The 23,526-nt window shown below is 46.5% G+C and overlaps 2 protein-coding genes and 1 non-coding gene across 5 annotated transcripts in view; 2 read left to right on the forward strand and 1 right to left on the reverse strand.

The window, feature by feature from the left end:
* OARD1 (O-acyl-ADP-ribose deacylase 1) overlaps positions 1-23,526 on the forward strand; it is a 160,234-nt gene that overhangs the window by 49,567 nt on the left and 87,141 nt on the right. The gene's annotated exons all lie outside the window — the stretch shown is intronic.
* On the forward strand, positions 16,044-20,660 carry TREM2 (triggering receptor expressed on myeloid cells 2). The gene is made up of 5 exons (XM_055571450.1): positions 16,044-16,162; positions 17,604-17,954; positions 19,302-19,392; positions 20,150-20,340; positions 20,422-20,660. The coding sequence occupies exons 1-5, from the start codon at positions 16,123-16,125 to the stop codon at positions 20,436-20,438; spliced, it is 690 nt and encodes a 229-aa protein (XP_055427425.1). The 5' UTR covers positions 16,044-16,122; the 3' UTR covers positions 20,439-20,660.
* Positions 21,374-21,445, reverse strand: TRNAG-UCC (transfer RNA glycine (anticodon UCC)). Its single transcript has one exon. It is a non-coding gene; the product is annotated as a tRNA-Gly (tRNA).

The following is a 23,526-nucleotide window of genomic DNA, read 5'->3' on the forward strand; positions in this document are numbered from 1 at the left end:
ATGGTTTGTCAATTTTATTTATCTTCTCAAAGAACCAGCTTTTAGCTTTGTTGATCTTTGCTATGGTCTCTTTTGTTTCTTTTGCATTTATTTCTGCCCTACTTTTAAAGATTTCTTTCCTTCTACTAACCCTGGGGTTATTCATCTCTTCCTTTTCTAGTTGCTTGAAGTGTAGAGTTAGGTTATTTATTAGACTTTTTTTTTTTATTGTTTCTTGAGGTAAGCCTGTGCTGTTATGAACCTTCCCCTTAGCACTGCTTTTACAGTGTCCCACAAGTTTGGGGTTGCTGTCTTTTCATTTTCATTCATTTCTGTGCATATTTTGATTTCTTTTTTGATTTCTTCTGTAATTGTTGGTTATTCAGAAGCGTGTTGTTCAGCCTCCATATGTTGGAATTTTTAATAGTTTTTCTCCTGTAATTGATATCTAATCTTACTGCATTGTGGTCAGAAAAGATGCTTGGAATGATTTCAATTTTTTTGAATTTACCAAGGCTAGATTTGTGGCCCAGGATGTGATCTATCCTTGAGAAGGTTCCATTTCCACCTGAGAAAAAGGTGAAATTCATTGTTTTGGGGTGACTGTCCTATAGATATTAATTAGGTCTAACTGCTCCACTGTATCATTTAAAGTTTGTGTTTCCTTATTAATTTTCTGTTTAGTTGATCTATCCATAGGTGTGAGTGGGGTATTAAAGTCTCCCACTATTATTGTGTTATTGTTAATTTCCCCTTTCATACTTGTTAGCATTTGCCTTATATACTGCAGTGCTCCTATGTTGGGTGCATATATATTTATAATTGTTATATCTTCTTCTTGGATTGATCCTTTGATCATTATGTAGTGTCCTTCTTTGTCTCTTTTCACAGCCTTTATTTTAAAGTCTATTTTATCTGATATGAGTATTGCTACTCCTGTTTTCTTTTGGTCTCTATTTGCATGGAATATCTTCTCCCAGCCCTTCACTTTCAGTCTGTATGTGTCCCTTGTTTTGAGGTGGGTCTCTTGTAGACAATGTATATAGGGGTCTTGTTTTTGTATCCATTCAGCCAGTCCTTGTCTTTTGGTTGGGGCATTCAGCCCATTTACATTTAAGATAATTACTGATAAGTATGATCCTGTTGCCATCTACTTTGTTGTTTTGGGTTTGAGTTTATACACTCTTTCTGTGTTTCCTGTCTAGAGAAGATCCTTTAATATTTGTTGAAGAGCTGATTTGGTGGTGCTGAATTCTCTGAGCTTTTGCTTGTCTGTAAAGCTTTTGATTTCTCCTTCATATTTGAATGAGATCCTTGCTGGGTACAGTAATCTGGGTTGTAGGTTTTTCTCTTTCATCACTTTAAGTATGTCCTTCCATTACCTTCTGGCCTGAAGAGTTTCTATTGAAAGATCAGCTGTTATCCTTATGGGAATCCTCTTGTGTATTATTTGTTGTTTTTCCCTTGCTACTTTTAATATTTGTTTTTTGTGTTTGATCTTTGTTAATTTGATTAATATGTATCTTGGAGTGTTTCACCTTGGGTTTATCCTGTTTGGAACTCTCTGGGTTTCTTGGACTTGGGTGACTATTTCCTTCCCCATTTTAGGGAAGTTTTCATCTATTATCTCAAGTATTTTCTCATGGCCTTTCTTTTTGTCTTCTTCTTCTGGGACTCCTATGATTCAAATGTTGGGGCATTTAACATTGTCCCAGAGGTCTCTGAGGTTGTCTTTATTTCTTTTAATTATTTATTCTTTTTTCCTTGCTGCTTCATTTATTTCTACCGTTCTATCTTCTAACTCACTTATCCTATCTTCTGCCTCCATTATTCTACTGTTGGTTCCCTCCAGACTTTTGTTGATCTCATTTTTTGCATTATTCATTATTGATTGACTTTTAAAAATTTCTTCTAGGTCCTTGTTAAACATTTCTTGCATTTTCTCAATCCTTGTCTCCAGGCTATTTATCTGTAACCCCATTTTGTTTTCAAGATTTTGGATCATTTTTATGATCATTATTTTGAATTCTTTTTCAGTTAGACTCCTTATCACCTCTTTTGTTTGGTTTGGTGGGTATTTATCATGTTCCTTTACCTGCTGAGTATTTCTCTGCCTTTTCATCTTGTTTAAATTGCTGTGTTTGGGGTGGCCTTTCTGTATTCTGGCAGTTTGTGGTTCCTCTTTATTGTGGAGGTTCCTTGCTGTGGGTGGGGTTGGACGGGTGGGTTGGAAGGTTTCCTGGTTAGGGAAGCTTGCATTGGTGTTCTGGTGGGTGGAGCTGGATTTCTACTCTCTGGAGTGCAATGAAGTGTCCAGTAGTGAGTTTTGAGATGTCTATGGGTTTGGTGTGACTTTAGAGAGTTCCAGAAAAAACATCTATTTCTGCTTTATTGACTATGCCAAAGCCTTTGACTGTGTGGATCACAATAAACTGTGGAAAATTCTGAAAGAGATGGGAATACCAGACCACCTGATGATCTGCCTCTTGAGAAATTCGTATGCAGGTCAGGAAGCAACAGTTAGAACTGGACATGGAACAACAGACTGGTTCCAAATAGGAAAAGGAGTACGTCAAGGCTGTATATTGTCACCCTGTTTATTTAACTTATATGCAGAGTATATCATGAGAAACGCTGGACTGGAAGAAACACAAGCTGGAATCAAGATTGCTGGGAGAAATATCAATAACCTCAGATATGCAGATGACACCACCCTTATGGCAGAAAGTGAAGAGGAACTAAAAAGCCTCTTGGTGAAAGTGAAAGTGGAGACTGAAAAACTTGGCTTAAAGCTCGACGTTCAGAAAACGAAGATCATGGCATCTGGTCCCATCACTTCATGGCAAATAGATGGGGAAACAGTGGAAATAGTGTCAGGCTTTATTTTTCTGGGCTCCAAAATCACTGCAGATGGTGATTGCAGCCATGAAATTAAAAGACGCTTACTCCTTGGAAGAAAAGTTATGACCAACCTAGATAGCATATTGAAAAGCAGGGACATTACTTTTGCCAACAAAGGTCCATATAGTCAAGGCTATGGTTTTTCCAGCGGTCATGTATGGATGTGAGAGTTGGACTGTGAAGAAAGCTGAGCGCCAAAGAATTGATGCTTTTGAACTGTGGTGTTGGAGAAGACTCTTGAGAGTCCCTTGGACTGCAAGGAGATCCAACCAGTCCATTCTGAAGGAAATCAGCCCTGGGATTTCTTTGGAAGGAATGATGCTAAAGGAATGATACTCTGTCCACCTCATGCGAAGAGTTGACTCATTGGAAAAGACTCTGATGCTGGGAGGGATTGGGGGCAAGAGGAGAAGGGGACGACAGAAGATGAGATGGCTGGATGGCATCATTGACTCGATGGACATGAGTCTGAGTGAACTCTGGGAGTTGGTGATGGACAGGGAGGCCTGGCATGCTGTGATTCATGGGGTCGCAAAGAGTTGGACACGACTGAGCGACTGACCTGATCTGATCTGATCTGATCTAGGCAGCCTGTATATTGAAGCTCTGGGCTATGTTCCTGCATTGCTGGAGAATTTGCATGGTATGTCTTGCTCTGGAACTTGTTGGCTCTTGGGTTGCTTGGTTTCAGGGTAGGTATGGAGGCTTTTGGATGAGTTCTTATCGATTAATGTTCCCTGGAGTCAGGAGTTCTCTGGTGTTCTCAGGTTTTGGACTTAAGACTCTGGTTTTCAGTCTTATTCTTACAGTAGCCTCAAGACTTCTCCATCTATACAGCATTGATGATAAAACATCTAGGTTAATGATGAAAAGCTTCTCCACAGTGAGGGACATCTGAGAGTTACATGGGAAGAGAAGAGGGAGGAGGGAGATAGAGGTGACCAGGAGGAGAAGAGAGGGAATCAAAAGGGGACAGAGTAAGCTAGCCAGTAATCAGTTCCCTATGTGCTCTCCACAGTCTGGACTCCTCAGAGAGGTTCACGGAGTTGCACAGAGAAGAGAAGAGGGAGGAAGGAGACAGAGGTGACCAGGAGGAGAAAAGGGGGAATCAAAAGGAGAGAGACAGATCCAGCCAGTAATCAGTTCCCTACGTGTTCTCCACAGCCCGGAACACACAAAGAGATTCATAGAGTTGGGTAGAGAAGAGAAGGGAGGAGATAGAGGCAACCTGGTGGAGGAAAATGAGAGTCAAAAGAGGGAGAGAGCAATCAAGCCTGTAATCACACTCTCAAGTAAAAATGGGTACTGAAGATTGGTTTCTTCAGTTCAGTTCAGTTCAGTCACTCAGTCGTGTCCAACTCTTTGCGACCCCATGAATCGCAGCATGCCAGCCCTCCCTGTCCATCACCAACTCCCTGAGTTCACCCAAACTCATGTCCATAGAGTCGGTGGTGCCATCCAGCCATCTCATCCTCTGTCGTCCCCTTCTCCTCCTGCCCCCAATCCCTCCCAGCATCAGAGTCTTTTCCAATGAGTCAACTCTTCACATGAGGTGGACAGAGTATCATTCCTTTAGCATCATTCCTTCCAAAGAAATCCCAGGGCTGATTTCCTTCAGAATGGACTGGTTGGATCTCCTTGCAGTCCAAGGGACTCTCAAGAGTCTTCTCCAACACCACAGTTCAAAAGCATCAATTCTTTGGCGCTCAGCTTTTTTCACAGTCCAACTCTCACATCCATACATGACCACTGGAAAAACCATAGGCTTGACTAGATGGACCTTTGTTGGCAAAGTAATGTCCCTGCTTTTCAATATGCTATCTAGGTTGGTCATAACTTTTCTTCCAAGGAGTAAGCGTCTTTTAATTTCATGGCTGCAATCACCATCTGCAGTGATTTTGGAGCCCAGAAAAATAAAGTCTGACACTGTTTCCACTGTTTCCCCATCTATTTGCCATGAAGTGATGGGACCAGATGCCATGATCTTAGTTTTCTGAACGTCGAGCTTTAAGCCAAGTTTTTCAGTCTCCACTTTCACTTTCACCAAGAGGCTTTTTAGTTCCTCTTCACTTTCTGCCATAAGGGTGGTGTCATCTGCATATCTGAGGTTATTGATATTTCTCCCGGCAATCTTGATTCCAGCTTGTGTTTCTTCCAGTCCAGCGTTTCTCATGATATACTCTGCATATAAGTTAAATAAGCAGGGTGACAATATACAGCCTTGACGAACTCCTTTTCCTATTTGGAACCAGTCTGTTGTTCCATGTCCAGTTCTAACTTTCCTTCCTGACCTAACAGAAGCAGAAGATATTAAGAAGAGGTGGCAAGAATACATAGAAGAACTGTACAAAAAAGATCTTCACAACCTAGATAATCACGATGGTGTGATCACTCACCTAGAGCCAGACATCCTGGAATGTGAAGTCAAGTGGGCCTTAGAAATCATCACTATGAGCAAACCTAGTGGAGGTGATGGAATTCCAGTTGAGCTATTTCAAATCCTGAAAGATGATGCGGTGAAAGTGCTGAACTCAATATGCCAGCAAATTTGGAAAACTCAGCAGTGGCCACAGGACTGGAGAAGGTCAGTTTTCATTCCAATCCCAAAGAAAGACAATGCCAAAGAATGCTCAAACTACCGCACAATTGCACTCATCTCACAGGCTAGTAAAGTAATGCTCAAAATTCTCCAAGCCAGGCTTCAGCAATACGTGAACCGTGAACTTCCAGATAGATGTTCAAGCTCATTTTAGAAAAGGCAGAGGAACCAGAGATCAAATTGCCAACATCCGCTGGATCATAAAAAAGCAAGAGAGTTCCAGAAAAACATCTATTTCTGCTTTATTGACTATGCCAAAGCCTTTGACAGGGTGGATCACAATAAATGGTGGAAAATTGGTTTCTTAAAGGTACAAAATTGATAACAAATACCAAAAAGCAAAGATTAAAAATCTAGAGTAGAGGTTAGACTCTCAAAAATACAATATTAAAAAAACCAAAACAAAGTCACAAAAATTATAAAATATATATATGAAGTTTGCTTTAAAAAAGGGTCTTTTTTTTTGCAAGGTAATAGTAGGTTATAAAAATGAAAATTAAAGGAGTAATGGACTTAAAAATTAAAAAAATTTAATTATAATAGTAAAAATATATCTAGGAATTTTTTCTGGAGGTGTTGCGGGCAGTGTGGGGTCAGTTCAGTTTCAGATAGTTCCTTGATCAGGCTTATACTTCTCAAGATCTATAGGCCCCTTCCAATATAGGCAGTGCTAACTACAAGGTTTTAATCTGTCGCACCTGTCACTTCCAAAGCGGTTCCCTCTGTTTATTTTAGCTTCTGTTTGCTGGTCTCTTCAGTATCTAATTTCCGCCTTGACACAAGAGGGAGAAGGTGGTCACTTATTTAGGCTCGCTTGTTCAGTCATGCTGTGAGGAGGGAGGAACACTGCAAAGCAGTATCACTGGCGTGTGTGGGGAGTGCTCCCAGTGTCTCGGCTGCACTGGTTTTGCCCCCGCTCATGGCGTGTGTACTTTCTTGGTCTACACTTCTCAGGCTCCAGGTTGCTCTGCCAGGGAACTGTCTGAGGTGGGCCCTGGGTTGTGTGCATTTCCCAGGTCTAAGCCACTCAGGTTCAGGTTCTCGGGTACTCCACAAAGGCACAGTCTTGGTTGGGCCTGCGTTTTGTGCCCTTCCCAGGTCCAAGCAGCTCAGGCGACCGGGTGCTTGGTGAGCGTAGTCTCCCCAGGTAGGGAGTGCATCTTATCACCTCCCTGGTCCCAGCCGCTCAGTTTCCTGGATGGCAGCGGGCGCACCCGTCTCAGGTGTGACGTGTGTCTCTTCTGGGGAGTTGATCTCTGGCTGCGACCCTCCCAGCAGATGTCTACTGTCCAGAATCCCAAGAAGTCTTGGTTAGCGACTGGGAGCCTGCTTGCAGTTTGGTAGAGGATGCCTCTCTGGGGCCGAGGTTGCCCCTTTCCGGCTCTGGCTGTCCCCCACCTGTTTCCCTGTCTCTGGCACGGGATGGGCTGGTCCATAGCCGGCTAGCTCTCCTCTGGTATTTGCTCAGTCCTTTGTTCTGTGAGCAGGCCTGGCAGTGCCTTAGGTTAGGGCTTTTCCCGGGATAGTTCTCTCTCTCTCTGGCTATCCCACAGTTTGGGTTTCTATCTCATGTTAGTTCCCTCAGATTGCTCTCACGGCATTCAGGCCTGGTCCTTACCCCAAGCAGTGCAGCCCATGCCTCCCTGTTCAGCCCCGGCTTGCTGGTGGCGGATGTGAGTGCTGGGAGTTGCTGTTAGGCACATAATCTGTGGGTTTTATTTATTTATTTTTCCTCCTGGTTATGTTGCCTCTACACATGGACATCATCAGATGTCCATTTCGGTCAATACTGAAATCAGATTGATTATATTCTTTGCAGCCAAAGATGGAGAAGCTCTATATAGTCAGCAAAAACAAGACCAGGAGCTGAGTGTGGCTCAGATCATCTCCTTATTGATGAACTCCTTATTGTGAACTTCTTATTGACAAATTCAGACTTAAATTGAAGAAAGTAGGGAAAACCACTAGACCATTCAGGTATGACCTAAATCAAATCCCTTATACAGTGGAAGTGAGAAATAGATTTAAGGGACTAGATCTGATAGACAGAGTGCCAATGAACTATGGATGGAAGTTTGTCATATTGTACAGGAGACAGGGATCAAGACCATCCCCATGGAAAAGAAATGCAAAAAAGAAAAATGGCTGTCTGAGGAGGCCTTACAAATAGCTGTGAAAAGAAGAAAAGTGAAAAGCAAAGGAGAAAAGGAAAGATATAAGCATCTGAAGGCAGAGTACCAAAGAACAGCAAGGAGAGATAAAAAAGCTTTCCTCAGTGATCAGTGCAAAGAAATAGAGAAAAACAACAGAATAGGAAAAACTAGAGATCTCTTCAAGAAAATTAGAGATAACAAGGGAACATTTCATGAAAAGATGGGCTCAACAAAGGACAGAAATGGTATGGACCTAACAGAAGCAGAAGATATTAAGAAGAGGTGGCAAGAATACACAGAAGAACTGTACAAAAAAGATCTTCCCGACCCAGATAATCACAACTGTGTGATCATTCACCTCGAGCCAGACATTCTGGAATGTGAAGTCAAGTGGGCCTTAGAAATCATCACTATGAGCAAACCTAGTGGAGGTGATGGAATTCCAGTTGAGCTATTTCAAATCCTGAAAGATGATGCTGTGAAAGTGCTGAACTCAATATGCCAGCAAATTTGGAAAACTCAGCAGTGGCCACAGGACTGGAGAAGGTCAGTTTTCATTCCAATCCGCAAGAAAGGCAATGCCAAAGAATGCTCAAACTACCGCACAATTGCACTCATCTCACATGCTAGTAAGGTAATGCTCAAAATTCTCCAAGCCAGGCTTCAGCAGTATAAGAACTGTGAACTTCTAGATGTTTAAGCTCGTTTTAGAAAAGGCAGAGGAACCAGAGATCAAATTGCCAACATCTGCTGTATCATCAAAAAAGCAAGAGAGTTCCAGAAAAACATCTATTTCTGCTTTATTGACTATGCCAAAGCCTTTGACTGTGTGGATCACAATAAACTGTGGAAAATTCTGAAAGAGATGGGAATACCAGACCACCTGACCTGCCTCTTGAGAAACCTACATGCAGGTCAGGAAGCAATAGTTAGAACTGGACATGGAACAACAGACTGGTTCCAAATAGGAAAAGGACTATGTCAAAGCTGTATATTGTCACCCTGCTTATTTAACTTCTATGCAGAGTACATCATGAGAAACGCTGGGCTGGAAGAAGCACAAGCTGGAATCAAGATTGCTGGGAGAAATATCAATAACCTCAGATATGCAGATGACACCACCCTTATGGCAGAAAGTGAAGAGGAACTAAAAAGCCTCTTGAAGAAAGTGAAAGAGGAGAGTGAAAAAGTTGGCTTAAAGCTCGACATTCAGAAAACTAAGATCATGGCATCTGGTCCCATCACTTCATGGCAAATAGATGGCAAAACAGTGGAAACAGTGTCAGACTTTATTTTTCTGGGCTCCAAAATGACTGCAGATGGTGATTGCAGCCATGACATTAAAAGACGCTTACTCCTTGGAAGGAAAGTTATGACCAACCTAGATAGCATATTGAAAAGCAGGGACATTACTTTGCCAACAAAGGTCCATCTAGTCAAGCCTATGGTTTTTCCAGTGGTCATGTATGGATGTGAGAGTTGGACTGTGAAGGAAGCTGAGCGCCGAAGAATTGATGCTTTTGAACTGTGGTGTTGGAGAAGACTCTTGAGAGTTCCCTGGACTGCAAGGAGATCCAATCAGTCCATCCTAAAGGAAATCAGTCCTGGGTGTTCATTGGAAGGACTGATGCTAAAGCTGAAACTCCAGTACTTTGTCCACCTCATGCGAAGAGTTGACTCATTGGAAAAGACTCTGATGCTGGGAGGGATTGGGGGCAAGAGGAGAAGGGGACGACAGAGGATGAGATGGCTGGATGGCACCACTGACTCTATGGACATGAGTTTGGGTGAACTCCGGGAGTTGGTGATGGACAGGGAGGCCTGGCATGCTGCGATTCATGGGGTCACAAAGGGCTGGACATGACTGAGTGACTGAACTGAATTGATGTTGCCCTCTGGAATTCCAAAACTCCCCACAGATCCTCCGGTGAGAGTGTTTCCTGGTGTTTGGAAACTTCTCCTCTTTTAAAACTCCCTTCCCAGGATGGATCTCCGCCCCTACCTCTTTTGTCTCTCTTTTTATCTTTTATACTTTGTCCTACCTCCTTTTGAAGACCATGGGCTCCCTTTCTGGGTGCCTGATGTCCTCTGCCAGCATTCAGCAGTTGTTTTGTGGAATTGCTCAGTGTTCAAATGTTCTTTCGATGAATTTGTGGGTGAGAAAGTGGTCTCCCCATCCTATTCCTCCACTATCTTAGGACCGCCCCCCACCTCCATGCATTTTAAAACGATGGCTCAGCAGCTGTTAAGTCTCAGTCAAAGTTAGACATCAGTTCCTCCAAGTCATGCTTCTGGTTCTAGGGCTTCCCTCAGCTATATTGTCATTGTATCTAAGAACCCCGAGGCTTCAAGAGACCTGAGTTCTCCAGCACATACATGGCAAGTGAATAAATGCATGCATGCAATCACTGTTGCAAAAGTTCTAGGGCCACAACAGATTTCCGAACCTGGGGATCCAGCAAAAGGACTGAGAACCCCCAGGGAAATGGACTCTTTGAGGGCACAAACAAAACCTTGTGTGCACCAGGACCCAGGAGAAAGGAGCAGTGATCCCACAACAGGCTGAGCTAGACTTGCCTGTGAGGGCTCAGGAGTCTCCAGCAGAGGCATAGATCAAACCGTGGGCTGCACGGAATCAGGGGCACTGACTACAACAGTCCTGGGAGCCGAAGCATGCTCGAATAAGGCCTTTTGAAGGAGGTCACCATTACCTCCACTACCCCTACCATAGTTTGACCTCAGGCCAAACTACAGGGAGGCAACACAGCTCCACCCATCAGCAGAAAATTGGATTGAAGATGTATTGAGTATGGTCTTGACCACCAGAGCAAGACCCAGTTTTACCCACAGCCAGTCCCTCCCACCAGGAAGCTTCCACAAACCTCTTATTCTCATCCTTCAGAGGGCAGACAAAAGGAAAACCACAATCACAGAAAACTAAGCAAACTGATAACATGGATCACAATCTTGTCTAACTCAATGACACTATGAGCTGTGCTGTACAGGGCCACCCAAGACAGACAGGTCATGGTGGAGAGTTCGTTCAAAACGTGGTCCACTGGAGAAGGGAATGGCAAACCATTTCATCATTCTTGCCTTGAGAGCCCCATGAACAGTATGAAAAGGCAAAAAGATAGGACACTGAAAGACTAACTCCCCAGGTTGGTAGGTGCCCAATATGGCTACTGGAAAAGAGTGGAGAAATAGCTCCAGAAAGAACGAAGAGGCTGAGCCAAAGCAGAAACGACATCCAGTTGTGGATGTGTCCAGTGGTGAAGGTAACGTCTGAGGCTGTAAAGAACAATATTGCCTAGGATCCTGGAATGTTAGGTCCATGAATCTAGGTAAATTGGAAGTGGTCAAACAGGAGATGGCAAGAGCAAACATTGACATTTTAGGAATCAGTGAACTAAAATGGATGGGAATGGGTGAATTTAATTCACATGACCATTATATCTACTACCATGGGCAAGAATCTCTTAGAAGAAATGGAGTAGCCCTCATAGTCAACACAAGAGTCTGAAATGCAGTATTTGGGTGAGATCTCAAAAAGGACAGAATGATCTCTGTTCATTTCCCAGGCAAACCATTCAATGTCATAGTAATTCAAGTCTATCCCCCAACCACTAATGACAAAGAAGCTGAGGTTGACTGGTTCTATGAAGACCTACAAGACCTTCTAGAACTAACACCCAAAAAAGATGTCCTTTTCATCATAGGGGACTGGAATGCAAAAGTAGGAAGTCAAGAGATACCTGAAGTAACAGGCAAGTTTGGCATTGGAGTACAAAACGAAGCAGGGCAAAGGCTAACAGAGTTTTGCCAAGAGAATGAATTGGTCATAGCAAATACCCTTTTCCAACAACCCAAGAGATGACTCTACACATGGACATCACCAGATGGTCAATACTGAAATCATGTTGATTATATTCTTTGCAGCAGAAGATGGAGAAGCTCTATACAGTCAGCAAAAACAAGACCAGGAGCTGACTATGGCTCAGATCATGAACTTATTGCAAAATTCAGACTTAAATTGAAGAAAGTAGGGAAAACCCCTAGGCCATTCAGGTATTGACCTAAATCAAATCTCTTATGATTACATAGTGGAAGTAACAAATAAAGTCAAGGGATTAGATCTGATAGAGTGCCTGAAGAACTATGGTAATAACCACAATAATCAGAGAATGATGGCATTCAGAGTGAACGATGTATTAGAGAGGGAGAGATCTGTGACCAGGTATGAGGTCCTGGGTATCCTTGAATGCAGATTTAGCAAATGGAAAGGAAGGATTCTGTGCTTGGAAGTGGGGTCATGTAGAATGTTCCTGTGCTCAGAGGTTCATGACATTGTACAGGAGGTGGTGATCAAAACCATCCCCAAGAAAAAGGCAAAATGGTTGTCTGAGGAGGGCTTACAAATAGCTGACAAAAGAAGAGAAGCCAGAGGCAAGGGAGAAAAGGAAAGATATACCCATCTGAATGCAGAGTTCCAAAGAATAGCATGGAGAGTTAAGAAAGCCTTCCTAAGTAAACAATGCAAAGAAATAGAGGAAAACAATAGAATGGGAAAGACCAGAGATCTCTTCAAGAAAATTAGATACCAAGGGAACATTTCATGCAAAGATGGGCACAATAAAGGACAAAAATGGTATGGACCTAACAGAAGCAGAAGATATTAAGAAGAGGTGGCAAGAATACACAGAAGAACTATACAAAAAAGATCTTCATGACCCAGATAACCATGATGGTGTGATCACTCACCTAGAGCCAGACATCTTGGAGTGGGAAGTTAAATGGGCCTTAGGAAGCATCACTACAAACAAAGCTAGCGGAACTGATGGAATTCCAGCTGAGCTATGTCAAATCCTAAAAGATGATGCTGTTAAAGTGCTGCACTCAATATGCCAGCAAATATGGAAAACTCAGCAGTGGCCACAGGACTGGAAAAGGTCAGTTTTCATTCCAATCCCAAAGAAGGGCAATGCCAAAGAATGTTGAAACTACTGCACACTTGCACTCATTTCACATGCTAGTAAAGTAATGCTCAAAATTCTCGATGCCAGGCTTCAACAGTATGTGAACTGAGAACTTGAAGATGTACAAGCTGGATTTAGAAAAAGCAGAAGAATCAGAGATCAAATTGCCAACATCCATTGGATCATAGAAAAAAAAAAAGGAATTCCAGAAAAACATCTACTTCTGCTTTATTGACTATGTTAACGCCTTTGACTGTGTGGATCACAACAAACTGTGGAAAATTCTTAGAGTTGGGAATAACAGACCACCTTACCTGCCTCCTGCGAAACCTGTATGCAGGTCAAGAAGCAACAGTTAGAACTGGACATGGAAAAATGGACTGGTTCCAAATTGGGAAAGGAGTATGTCAAGGCTGTCTATTGTCATCCTGCTTATTTAACTTCTATGCACAGTACATTATGTGAAATGTCGGGCTGGATGAAGTACAAGCTGGAATTAAGATTGCCAGGAGAAATATTAATAACCTCAGATATGCAGATGATAACACCCTTATGGCAGAAAACAAAGAGGAACTGAAGAGCCTCTTGATGAAAGTTAAAGTGGAGAGTAAAAAAAGCTGGCTTAAAATTCAACAATCAAAAAACCAAGATCATGGCATCTGGTCCCATCACTTCATGGCAAATAGATGGGTAAACAGTGGAAACAGTAAGAGACTTTATTTTCTTGGGCTCCAAAATCACTGCAGATGATGACTGCACCCATGAAATTAAAAGACGCTTGCTCCTTGAAAGTAAAGCTATGACAAACCTAGACTGTATTAAAAAGCAGAGACATCACTTTGCCAACAAAAGTCCATCTAGTCAAAGCTATGGTTTTTCCAGTAGTCGTATGGATGTGAGAGTTGGACCATAAAGAAGGCTGAGCATTGAAGAATTGATGCTTTTGCACTGTGATGTTGGAGAAGACTCTTGAGAGTCCCTTGGACTTCAAGGAGATCAAACCAATCAATTCTAAAGGAAATCAACCCTGAATGTTCATTGGAAGGACTGATGCTGAAGCTGAAACTCCAATACTTTGGCCACATGATGCGAAGAGCCGAACATTAGAAAAGATTCTGATGCTGGAAAAGACTGAAGGCAGGAGGAGAAGGGGATGACAGGATGAGATGGTGGATGGCATCAGTGACTCAATGAACACGAGTTTGAGCAAGCTTCGGGAGCTCGTGAAGGACACAGAAGCCTGGAGTGCTGCAGTCCATGGGGTCACAGAGTCAGACATGACTGAGCAATTGAATAACCACAATAATCAGAGAATGATGGCATTCAGAGTGAATGATGTATTAGAGAGGGAGAGATCTGTGACCAGGTATGAGGTCCTGGGTATCTTTGAATGCAGATTTAGCAAATGGAAAGGAAGGATTCTGTGCTTGGAAGTGGGGTCATGTAGAATGTTCCTGTGCTCAGATATGAGAATCAGGGGGTTGAATCAGCACAAGCTTAGAGAAGAAAGAGTTTGATATGCACATGCTGTGAATTCATATACATGAATTGGCAGAGATTTCTTGGTGCCTGTCCTTTGCTATGAGGCTTAGAGGAACAAAAATCATACCCTTTTCTCAGGTAGGAAGGATGTGGGCAGAAGAGGTCAGAATGCAGCATAAATGGAACTGGAAGTAAGGTAAAGATTCATGGGATTTCAGAGTTTGGTTTCGGGCTAAGATATTGGAAGCTAGAAACACTTTTAAAATAGCACCAAAATCATGGACCAAGAGAAATTTAACAAAATACGTGAAAGATTTGTATGCTGAAAACCATAAAACATTGGTGACAGAAGCCATAGAAGTAAATAAATGGTGAGCTAAAATGTGTCCATGGATCGAAAGACTCAGCAGTGTTACAATGTCTGTCATTTAGTTGCTAAGTCATGTCTGACTCTTTTGCAACCCCATGCATTGTAGCCTGTCAGGCTCCTCTGTCCATGGGATTTTGGGGGCAATAATACTGGAGTGGGTAGCCATTTCCTTCTCCAGGGTATCTTCCCGACCCAGGGATCGAAGCTGCATCTCCTGCATTGCAGTTGGATGGATTCTTTACTGCTGAGCCACCAGGGAAGTCCATTAAGATGTCTAGTTCCTCCCAAATTAATCTATAGAGCCAATGAAACCCCATCAAAAGCCTGATTGGCTTTGGAGAGAGTGGAGGGGGTAGAAATTGACAGGCAGATTCTAAAATATACATTCCAAAGCAAAGTTACGAAAGCAGTTAAAACCATTTTGAGAAGGAACAGTGTAGTTGGATTACATCATCTGATTTTAAGACTTGTTATAAAGTTACAATGAATATGACCCAGCAATTCCACTAGGGCATATACCCTGAGAAAACCATAATTCAAAAAGACACATAATTTAAAAAGTACTCCAATGTTCACAGCAGCGCTATTTACAGTAGCCAGGACATGGAAGCAACCTAAATGCCCATTGACAGATGAATGGATAAAGAAGAAGTGGTATATGGAATATTACTCAGCCATAAAAAGGAATGAAATTGAGTCATTTGTAGTGATGTGGATGGACCTAGAGTCTGTCATACGGAGTGAAGTGTCAGAAAGAGAGAAACAAATATTGCATATTAACGCATATGTATGGAATCTAGAAAAATGGTATTGATGAAGCTATTTTCAGGGCAGGAATAGAGATATAAATGTAGAGATGTGGACTAAGAGAGAGAAAGAGAGGGTAGAACGAATTGGGAAAACGGCACTGACATATATACATTCAGTTCAGTTCAGTCTCTCAGTCGTGTCTGACTCTTTGCGACCCCATGAATTGCAGCATGCCAGGCCTCACTGTCCATCACCAACTCCATGTGTAAAATAGCTAGCTAGTGGGAAGCTGCCGCATAGCACAGGGAGCTCAGCTCAGTGCTCTGTGATGACCTAGAGGGTTGGGATTGGGGCCAGGGGTGAGAGGGAGGCTCAAGAGGGAGGGGATATATGTATACAAACAGCTGACTCACTTTGTTAGTACAGCAGAAACACAACATCGTAAAGCAATTGTACTCCAATTTAAAAAAAGGTAAAGCCCCAGTGAGTAGTCAGGATGGGGTGTAATTGGTAAAAGATCAACACATAGATCAATGGAACAGAATGGACAGTCAAGATGAAGACTACATGTCAAATGACTTTCAATGAAGATACTAAGGCAATGGAGTGGAGAAAGGATCATCTTCTCAACCAATGAGAAGGCTGGTACAGGCTGGACATTGGGCTGCCCTCTCAGAGGTCTGGGATCCACAGCGCCCCCTGCTGGGCTGCAGCGGTGGCTCCTCCTCTCCCGTCTTGACCTCCGGGCTCTGCTCCCCCTCCCTGAATCATGAAGCCAGATCCCAGTCCTGACGATTGCTCAACCTCCAGGAGCCAGTTCCTGTGGGCAGTGTCTGGGGAGCCTGACCCTTGTGAAAAGACGAGCTCTTGCACAAGGCACCCTGCGTCTGTCGTCCACAAGGGAAGGGTGACATGGAGCCTGTCGTGCTGCTCATCCTGCTCACTGTCACAGGTAGGAGTCCCTCCCTCCGCTGTCGACACTCCCTCCCCTTCCTTGAGTATGTGGCAAGTGGGTAGGTGGGGAGCACTGAGCCACACTCTAAAGATGACTGAAATCCTCCGCATGTCCTGTACCCTTGCTTCCCACTGTGCCCAGTATTCTCCACGCTTTCCCTCCCTCTCCAGTATCAGCTCTCCATGCTGGTGGAGGCATCAGAGGCTGGTGGATTTGGACACCTAGAAAGGGAAGGACTTCTGATGGTGGCATCTCAGCACTAGCTAGTGGTTGGGGGAAGTCTGGGGAGCATTGGTAAGAGCCCCTAAAATTCTGAACCACTTGAGCATAAAACTAGTCCCAGAGGAGTAGCAGGGTGGGAGGGAGAAAAGAACCCAGCACTGGGAATCTGCATCTTTGGGGTACCCCTCCTGGGCTCTGAAGGCCCTCCTGTCCTCCGCCCTGGGGGTGAAGATTCTGTGATTGAGCTGCAGGGATGAGCACCCCAGAATTTTGCACATGACAGCCTTTTCTCATTGGGGGATGCCTCTTGCTCCCTCCAGAGGAAAAGTCACATGTGGGTGAGAGGAGAGAATGTTCCAGTGAAGCTGGAGTTTCTTAGCTGGAGGTGGAGCAGGGAAAGTGGGGGCATGTTGGTCTGCCTGGAGGCAGATGGACAGGGTGGTATGGGGGATATTGCTTCTCAGATCTCTCTGGTTCCAAAAGGCAGGCCACCAGCTCCCTATTCCTGGCAAGTTTCTGTCACCCATGTGGTTGACAAAGTGATTGAAGAGAAGGGAGGCTGAGGCAGAGGGTGCTGGATGATTCTCTTTCAGCCCCTGCCCTGGCACCAGACTGGCGCTCCCCCACCCCAAGGAGGGTCCCTAAAATAGCAGCCTCATGTCTCCCCCAAAATAGCTCTGAGATGCATCCCTCCTGAAAGGGGAACAAAGCCACAGAAATAGGGAAGCTGGAAGCTAAAGGTCACAAAGAGGAGAATGTGGGGCTGGGACTGGTGTGGGCAGCTGCAGAGTTAGCAAGCATGGCGGGCTTGGGGATGGAGCGTTCAGCCCCCTGTGGGACCAGCTCCAGGCCTGAGAGGCCACTGGCCTTGCTCTCTTGAGATGGAGGGGGAGAGAGGAGGGCATGATTCCATATAACAGGAAGAACACGTGTGGACTAGCACTGGAGGGAACTTCAAGACCAAATGTCTCTGGAAATAGGCTCAGAGAGGGTCAATTACTTCTCTAAAGAGGTCCAACAAGTCCAGTGGTGATAAAGCCAGACCCAGGACCCAGGTTTCCTCATTTCCTATAAACACATACTTGGGCTGTGCCACCTTCTCCCAACTTATGTAGACCTGAGTTCCTTAAGGGCAGGATTTCTGTCTCTTCTGTTCAGTGAACATAGTAGGTGTTCAGTAAACACGTGGTACAGTGAAGGAACGTCTCGTCCCCAGAGCTGTCCCGAGCGCACAACACCACGGTGTTCCAGGGCACGATGGGCCGGTCCCTGCGGGTCTCCTGCCCCTACAACTCCTTGAAGCACTGGGGGAGACGCAAAGCCTGGTGCCGCCAGCTGGGTGAAGAAGGCCTGTGCCAGCAAGTGGTCAGCACCCACCCTTCGTGGCTGCTGTCCTTCCTGAAGAGGCGCAACGGGAGCACGGCCATCACGGACGACGCCCTGGGGGGCACACTCACCATCACGCTGCGGAATCTTCAAACCCACGACGCTGGCCTCTACCAGTGCCAGAGCCTCCATGGCAGCGAGGCTGACACCCTCAGGAAGGTCCTGGTGGAGGTGCTGGCTGGTGAGTGGGCGGCTGACTGCACCCCGCATCTGAGGCTGGGGCTCTGAGTATAGGACCGACCACCCTCGGGGCTTTTGGGGGTCCTGGGAGATCCCACGGTGTGGATTTTGTCCCCCTGCTCAACTGAGGGCCACTGTGGCCGGTTGTACAGATTGCTGACTGCACGAGGCGGGTCACCATCCAGCCCTGTGCCCCGCTCCAGGCTGCGCCCCCTGGTGGAGGACTGCATCGCTTGCAGGAAGGGTACAGTCCTTTACACACTTAGGAGCTAGCTGTGGTCCTGCTCCCCTCCAAACAGCTTTATCCATCTGGCATCCCGTTGAGATGTGAGCACTGAGGTGGTCCTTAAGGAGTAGGAGGACATTCACTCATTCCCTCACCCAACCACCCAATGCACCTACCGATGTAGATTAAGCACCAACTTGGTACAGAAAAACAGGCCCAGAAAGGAACACTGCTGTGACCCGGGGCAACTGCTTCTCTCTGGGCCTCCATTTCCCCATCTTTAAATGGTGGTGATGGAGTCTGTGCCACTGACCCCGTATTGCTCCGGTGAGAAACAAGCGACAGTTTTACAGTTCCTGGGGTCAGTGACAGCCCTCACCCCAGTCTCCTGCTGCTAACTGCTTAGGATCATCATTCCTGGTTTAACTAGGTGAGATAGGGAGTGGTGGGGTCCTTCTCACCCCTGAGCTTGCACAGGGGGTGCCCTCCAGGAAAGCCTTCTGTCTGTCTCCTGTGTCCCAAAGAAGAACAAATCTGAGGTTACAGATCCCTTCTCTCTTTGTCCAACTCTTCCCCCTAACATGGCCCCTTATCATGGATATGAAGGTCAAAAACTTGTCTAAGATGGGGAGGGTAGGTGAGACCATCTGCCTTAGACCCCAAACCCTGCCTCCACGGGAGTAGGTGGCGAGGAAACACTGCGATCCTATCAGAGTCTAAGGCTCAGCTGACTCCCACAGATACAGCAGGAAACGAATAACAAGAATAATCTGTAGCTGGTATAGACAGCTTGACAGTCCACACCAGACTTTCAGAAACATCCACCATCTCATTTGCTCTTCCCAAAGACCCTGTGTGACAGGAGGGTGGGGGGTGCAGTCACTGAGCTCCTATGAAGTGATGGGCACTACACAGGATGTTCTCGCTGAATCCTGCAACACTATTATTAGGAAGGGATTCCTAATTGCTCCACTCTACAGGTGAGGAAACTGAGGCTCAGAGACGTTAACAACTTGATCCACACAGGGTGAGGTCCAAGATAGCTTCACCCCACCCAGAGGGGTCCTCTCCACTGTGGCTTCAAGAAGGGGACTAGCATCTCATGGGCTCTGTCTCCCACAGACCCCCGTGATTACCAGGACCCTGGAGACCTCTGGATCCCTGAGGGGCCCGAGAGCTTCGAGAATGCCCAGGTGGAGCACAGCATCTCCAGGTATAGTGACAAGTCTTTGCTAAGATCCCTGGGTAGACCTCCGCCCTGCAGAGCCCAGGCATGGGGTGGCAGCTGGGGGGTGGCGGGTGCCAGAAGTACAGGTTCCAAGGCAACTGGAACAAGAAGGTATCTGTATATGATCTTGTCTAAACACCCCTCCAACCAGCCAGTGTGTGTTGGTGTGACTGTACCAGTTGTTAAAATATTGCAAAACTTCCCTAACAGTTTATAAATAGCTGATGCTCCAAGACTCTTGAATGACTGGCCTCTCACCCCTTCCCCTGGCAGCCCTCAGACAGAATCCTCAGAGTTCAGCAACAACGAAAGTTTTAGGATTAATATTTCAGCACAAAATTGGTACCCCCAGATTCCTGCTTCCCTGACAGGACCAGAATCAGTTCTGACTGGTTCTTGACTATGTACTGGTGTTTAAACACTGTTAGTATAACCATGAAGTGCATATGTGTGTGCACACACACACACACAAACACACCACACATCATACCATCACGAAGGCAGAAGACCGCTCAATGAGGGAGGTGGTTGTTTAAAAGCACTCAGCAGGCAGATCCGTGACTGGAACTCCTGACTACAGGTTCTCCCAAGCCCCATAAAGCCTCATCCAGGGCTGGTGGTGGGTGGGGGAGGTGTCCCCAGCCCCCCGAGCTCCCAGGGTCTCCCCATTCCTTCTCTGAGGACAGATTCCAGCTTGTGTGTCCCCTCATGACCTCCCACATGCCCTCTTTGTTTCTCCAAGGAGCCTTTCGGAAGAGAGCCCCTTCCCACCCACTTCCATCCTCTTCCTCCTGGCCTGCATCTTTCTCAGCAAGCTTCTAGCAGCCAGCGCCCTCTGGGCTGCAGCCTGGCATGGGCAGAAACAACGGCCACCCCAGGCCAGTGGACCGGACTGTGGCCACAACCCAGGTTACCAGCTCCAAACTCTGACAGGTGAGCTTGGAGAGCACAGTGGTGGCCGGGGGCAGAGAGGTGGGGCAGAGAGGCGCTGAGTGAGTACCCTGTCTGTTGTAGAGCTGAGAGACATATGAGAGAGGAGGACCCTCAGTGGAGGAGAGGTTCAGGAGAGGTCTGCACGGATCACCCCAGCCTGCTGCACACTCGCCCCTTGGCCGCCAAGTCTCCTGGCTCTGCTTTGGTAAAAGGCCAGTCTGCCTCTACCCTTCTTCCTTTGGCCCGTGGAAGCGCATGCACGTATGTGTGCACACGCATGCATGTGCACGCATGGGAGGTGGGAAGGATACCTCCAACTTCTGGACATGGGCCATTAAACACTCTCACAAATAAACCCAAGACTTCCTGTTTATTTGATGGTTTAGGGTGTCATGAAGGTCTTCTCTTTTGCTACAAGGCTAGGAGAGTGAATACCGATGAGGAGAAGACGGGTCTGGCTCCTTAGGGTCCGCGGTCTTAGCATACCATGTCCCTCCATTTCCACAGGCTCCAAACTGGCCAAACGTTTAAAGTCTTCTCTCTCCGTCCCAGAGATCTGATTACCAAGCCCTGCCTCCCTCCGTGGGATTTCTCTACCATCTTCTCTCATCATCCTGCCTCCTGTCCACTGGTTCCCTGTGATTATTACTGGGCCCCTTCCTCCCTCTGCCTGTCTCAAACCCTCCCCGCCTCCCAAGTCCATCCAGTTCCCAGCTGACTCATCCATTTATCTCCCTAGTGGTTTGTTTTTATCATGTTATGCTCCCTCCAGAGAAATGGCAAGGGCTTGGGTTGTCGGCGCAGCATACCAGAGCTAGGGACTACTGGTCCAAGCCCCAAGCCTTTCATCATATAGAAGGGAAACTGAGGCTCAAAAGGGAAAAGATTTACCCAGAGTCCCCTGTGCAGCCTGGAAATCCTACTTTCACTTGACTTTGCAGGTGCCCTTCCCTCTAGCTCAACCCTACTTATTTATTAAAAATAACTCCCCCCTCTTTTTTTTAGCCATGCTGCATAGCTTGCAGCATCTTAGTTCCCTGACCAGGGATTGAACCTGGGCCCCAGCAGTGGAAGTGTGGAGTCCTAACCACAGGACTATCAGGGAAGTCCCAATCCTACTTATTTATTCATGTACTTATTCAATAAAAACTGATATTCTGTGCCAGGTACCAGTCTAGGCATTGGAGACACAACAGTGAACAAGACAAGCCAAGATTTCTGCCCACACAGAGCCTCGTTCTAATGGGAAGAAGGCAGACAGACAAATACAATGTGGGTCAGTCAGCTGGTTGGGAGTATGGGGAGGGCAGAAGGCCTGGGGAATGATGCAGTTCTAAAGGGTAGTCAGGAGGCACCACTTGAGAAACACCTCAAGGAAGCAAGGCAGGAAGAGTGTTCGAGACGCAGGGAACAACCAAGGCAGTTTAGGGAACCTCATTGCTCTCTTGGACACACACACGCCTCCTGGACCAAGAATGAGGGGGAAACTAGATGGAAGCTACCCTGAAGTTGGGCTGTCCTTGAGGAGGAAGTGGGTTGGCCATATCCGCAGGTTCTCTGTCCTGGCCTCAGAGCTGAAGGCCAGGAGCCCCTCTCCACAGCCACATGTGGCTGCATTGCTCCCTAACCTGGGTGTGGGTCCCTGGGGTTTTGAATCACTGGGAAAGAGCCCCCGGTGCAGCCCTGTGTATCAGCCTCATGTTAACAGGTTACTCCCCTCGTCACAGCCCTGCCCCACCCACTCCCGAGGCTGCTCCGCTGGCCTCTGCCCCCAGGTCCAGGCCCCTGGTCCAGTCTGTGGTTCCCTGGCCTCCCTGACTCAGCTGCACTTCAGTGAAACTTCCTGGTTGGGTCCCGGCGCAGTCGTCGTCTTCCTGCAGACACAGGCACGATCTAGGAGCCAAGACGGAGCAGAGCCCAAACTGAGCCCATGCCAGCGCCCTCCCGCCCACGCTGCCTGGGCACCGGGGGTGACGGGATGGAACGGGAGGCTCCGGGGGTGCGCCTGGTGGAGGGGCGCTGCTGGAACTTTCCTGCTCTTGGGAGCTCAGCCTTTGCTCCTTCCTGCTCGGCCAGGTCAGTGACATCCACCCTGGGATCCCCCGCCTTTCACTCTCTGGAGTGCACACTGAACGGAAAGCGTTTTCCAATTTCAAGTTTGCCTCCTTAAGAAACCTTAAGCAAGTTCCTTAACTGCTCCGAGCCTCAGGCTCCTTGCACATAAAGACAAACAAAAATCCCAACACCAAACCAAACCCCAACAACCCTACTTTGGTGGGTTTTTGTGAGATTGAAAGAAATAAAATGAAAGTCCCTGGCCAGCTGTCTGGCACATAGTAGGTCCCGCATAAGCACTGGCTTTCTTCCTCTTCTCAAACGCCTGGTGAGAGGACACCTCTCTGGATCCTGGCCACTTCTGTCCCAGGCACCCAGTGGGGGACTGTCTGTTTTACGCACTCAATACATATTGAAGACAGGTCTCCTCCTCACACAAATCTCCCAGGTTGGCTTATTAGAGAAAAAATAATTTTCTGCAACGAAATCAAAGAAAGCCTGATACGCCTTGGCAGGACAGACATACATCCTTCCATATCACTCACAAGGGAGACCCAGGTGTCCAGTCGGCTGGAGACTCTGCCAGTGTTAGCACCGAGAGTCCTGTGTCCCCAGAAAACCCTCACACCAGGTGAGCAGGAACAGCTGGTCTCCCTATCATCATGTCCATGAGACTCGGCTAAACACAGCTTTCTCAGGCTCCTGGTCCCTGTTTTCCATTCTCAACTCCCTTGCTCCTGGAGGGAGGAGGAGGCAGGGAGAGGGGAGGAGGAGGGCAGGGAGGACAGAAGGAGGGAGGGTGGTTTTTCCAGGGCCCTTACCAGGCGTGAGCATCTAGGTCAGAGCGGTGTGTCCTTCCAGGTATTCCCACTGGCCTGCTCCAGTCTGAGCACTGATGCATCCCTGGTGTGTCCTCCCAGGTATTCCCACTGGCCTGCTCCAGTCTGAGCACTGGCGTATCCCTGGTGTCAGCAGGTTAACCCCTCACATTCTGTGCGGGGTCCCCAGCCCCAGTTCTGCACAGGGTGATGCAAATGGGGACCAGATGGACCCTGTGCAGGAAGTTGGTTTGTGTCATGGGAGAGGAACCCCAAATTATGAGACTTGGAGCTGATATAGAGCATCTGGCAC

The sequence above is a fragment of the Bubalus kerabau genome, chromosome 3, assembly GCF_029407905.1.
Source record: "Bubalus kerabau isolate K-KA32 ecotype Philippines breed swamp buffalo chromosome 3, PCC_UOA_SB_1v2, whole genome shotgun sequence".
NCBI classification, from domain to species: domain Eukaryota; kingdom Metazoa; phylum Chordata; class Mammalia; order Artiodactyla; family Bovidae; genus Bubalus; species Bubalus kerabau.

Excerpts from the sequence above, each read along its gene's own strand:
- TREM2 (XM_055571450.1), top strand. The coding sequence starts at position 16,123 with ATGGAGCCTGTCGTGCTGCTCATCCTGCTCACTGTCACAG. Across the intron at positions 16,163-17,603 it reads CATCCTGCTCACTGTCACAG|AGCTGTCCCGAGCGCACAAC; the intron begins GTAGGAGTCCCT and ends TCTCGTCCCCAG. Across the intron at positions 19,393-20,149 it reads GTGGAGCACAGCATCTCCAG|GAGCCTTTCGGAAGAGAGCC; the intron begins GTATAGTGACAA and ends TGTTTCTCCAAG.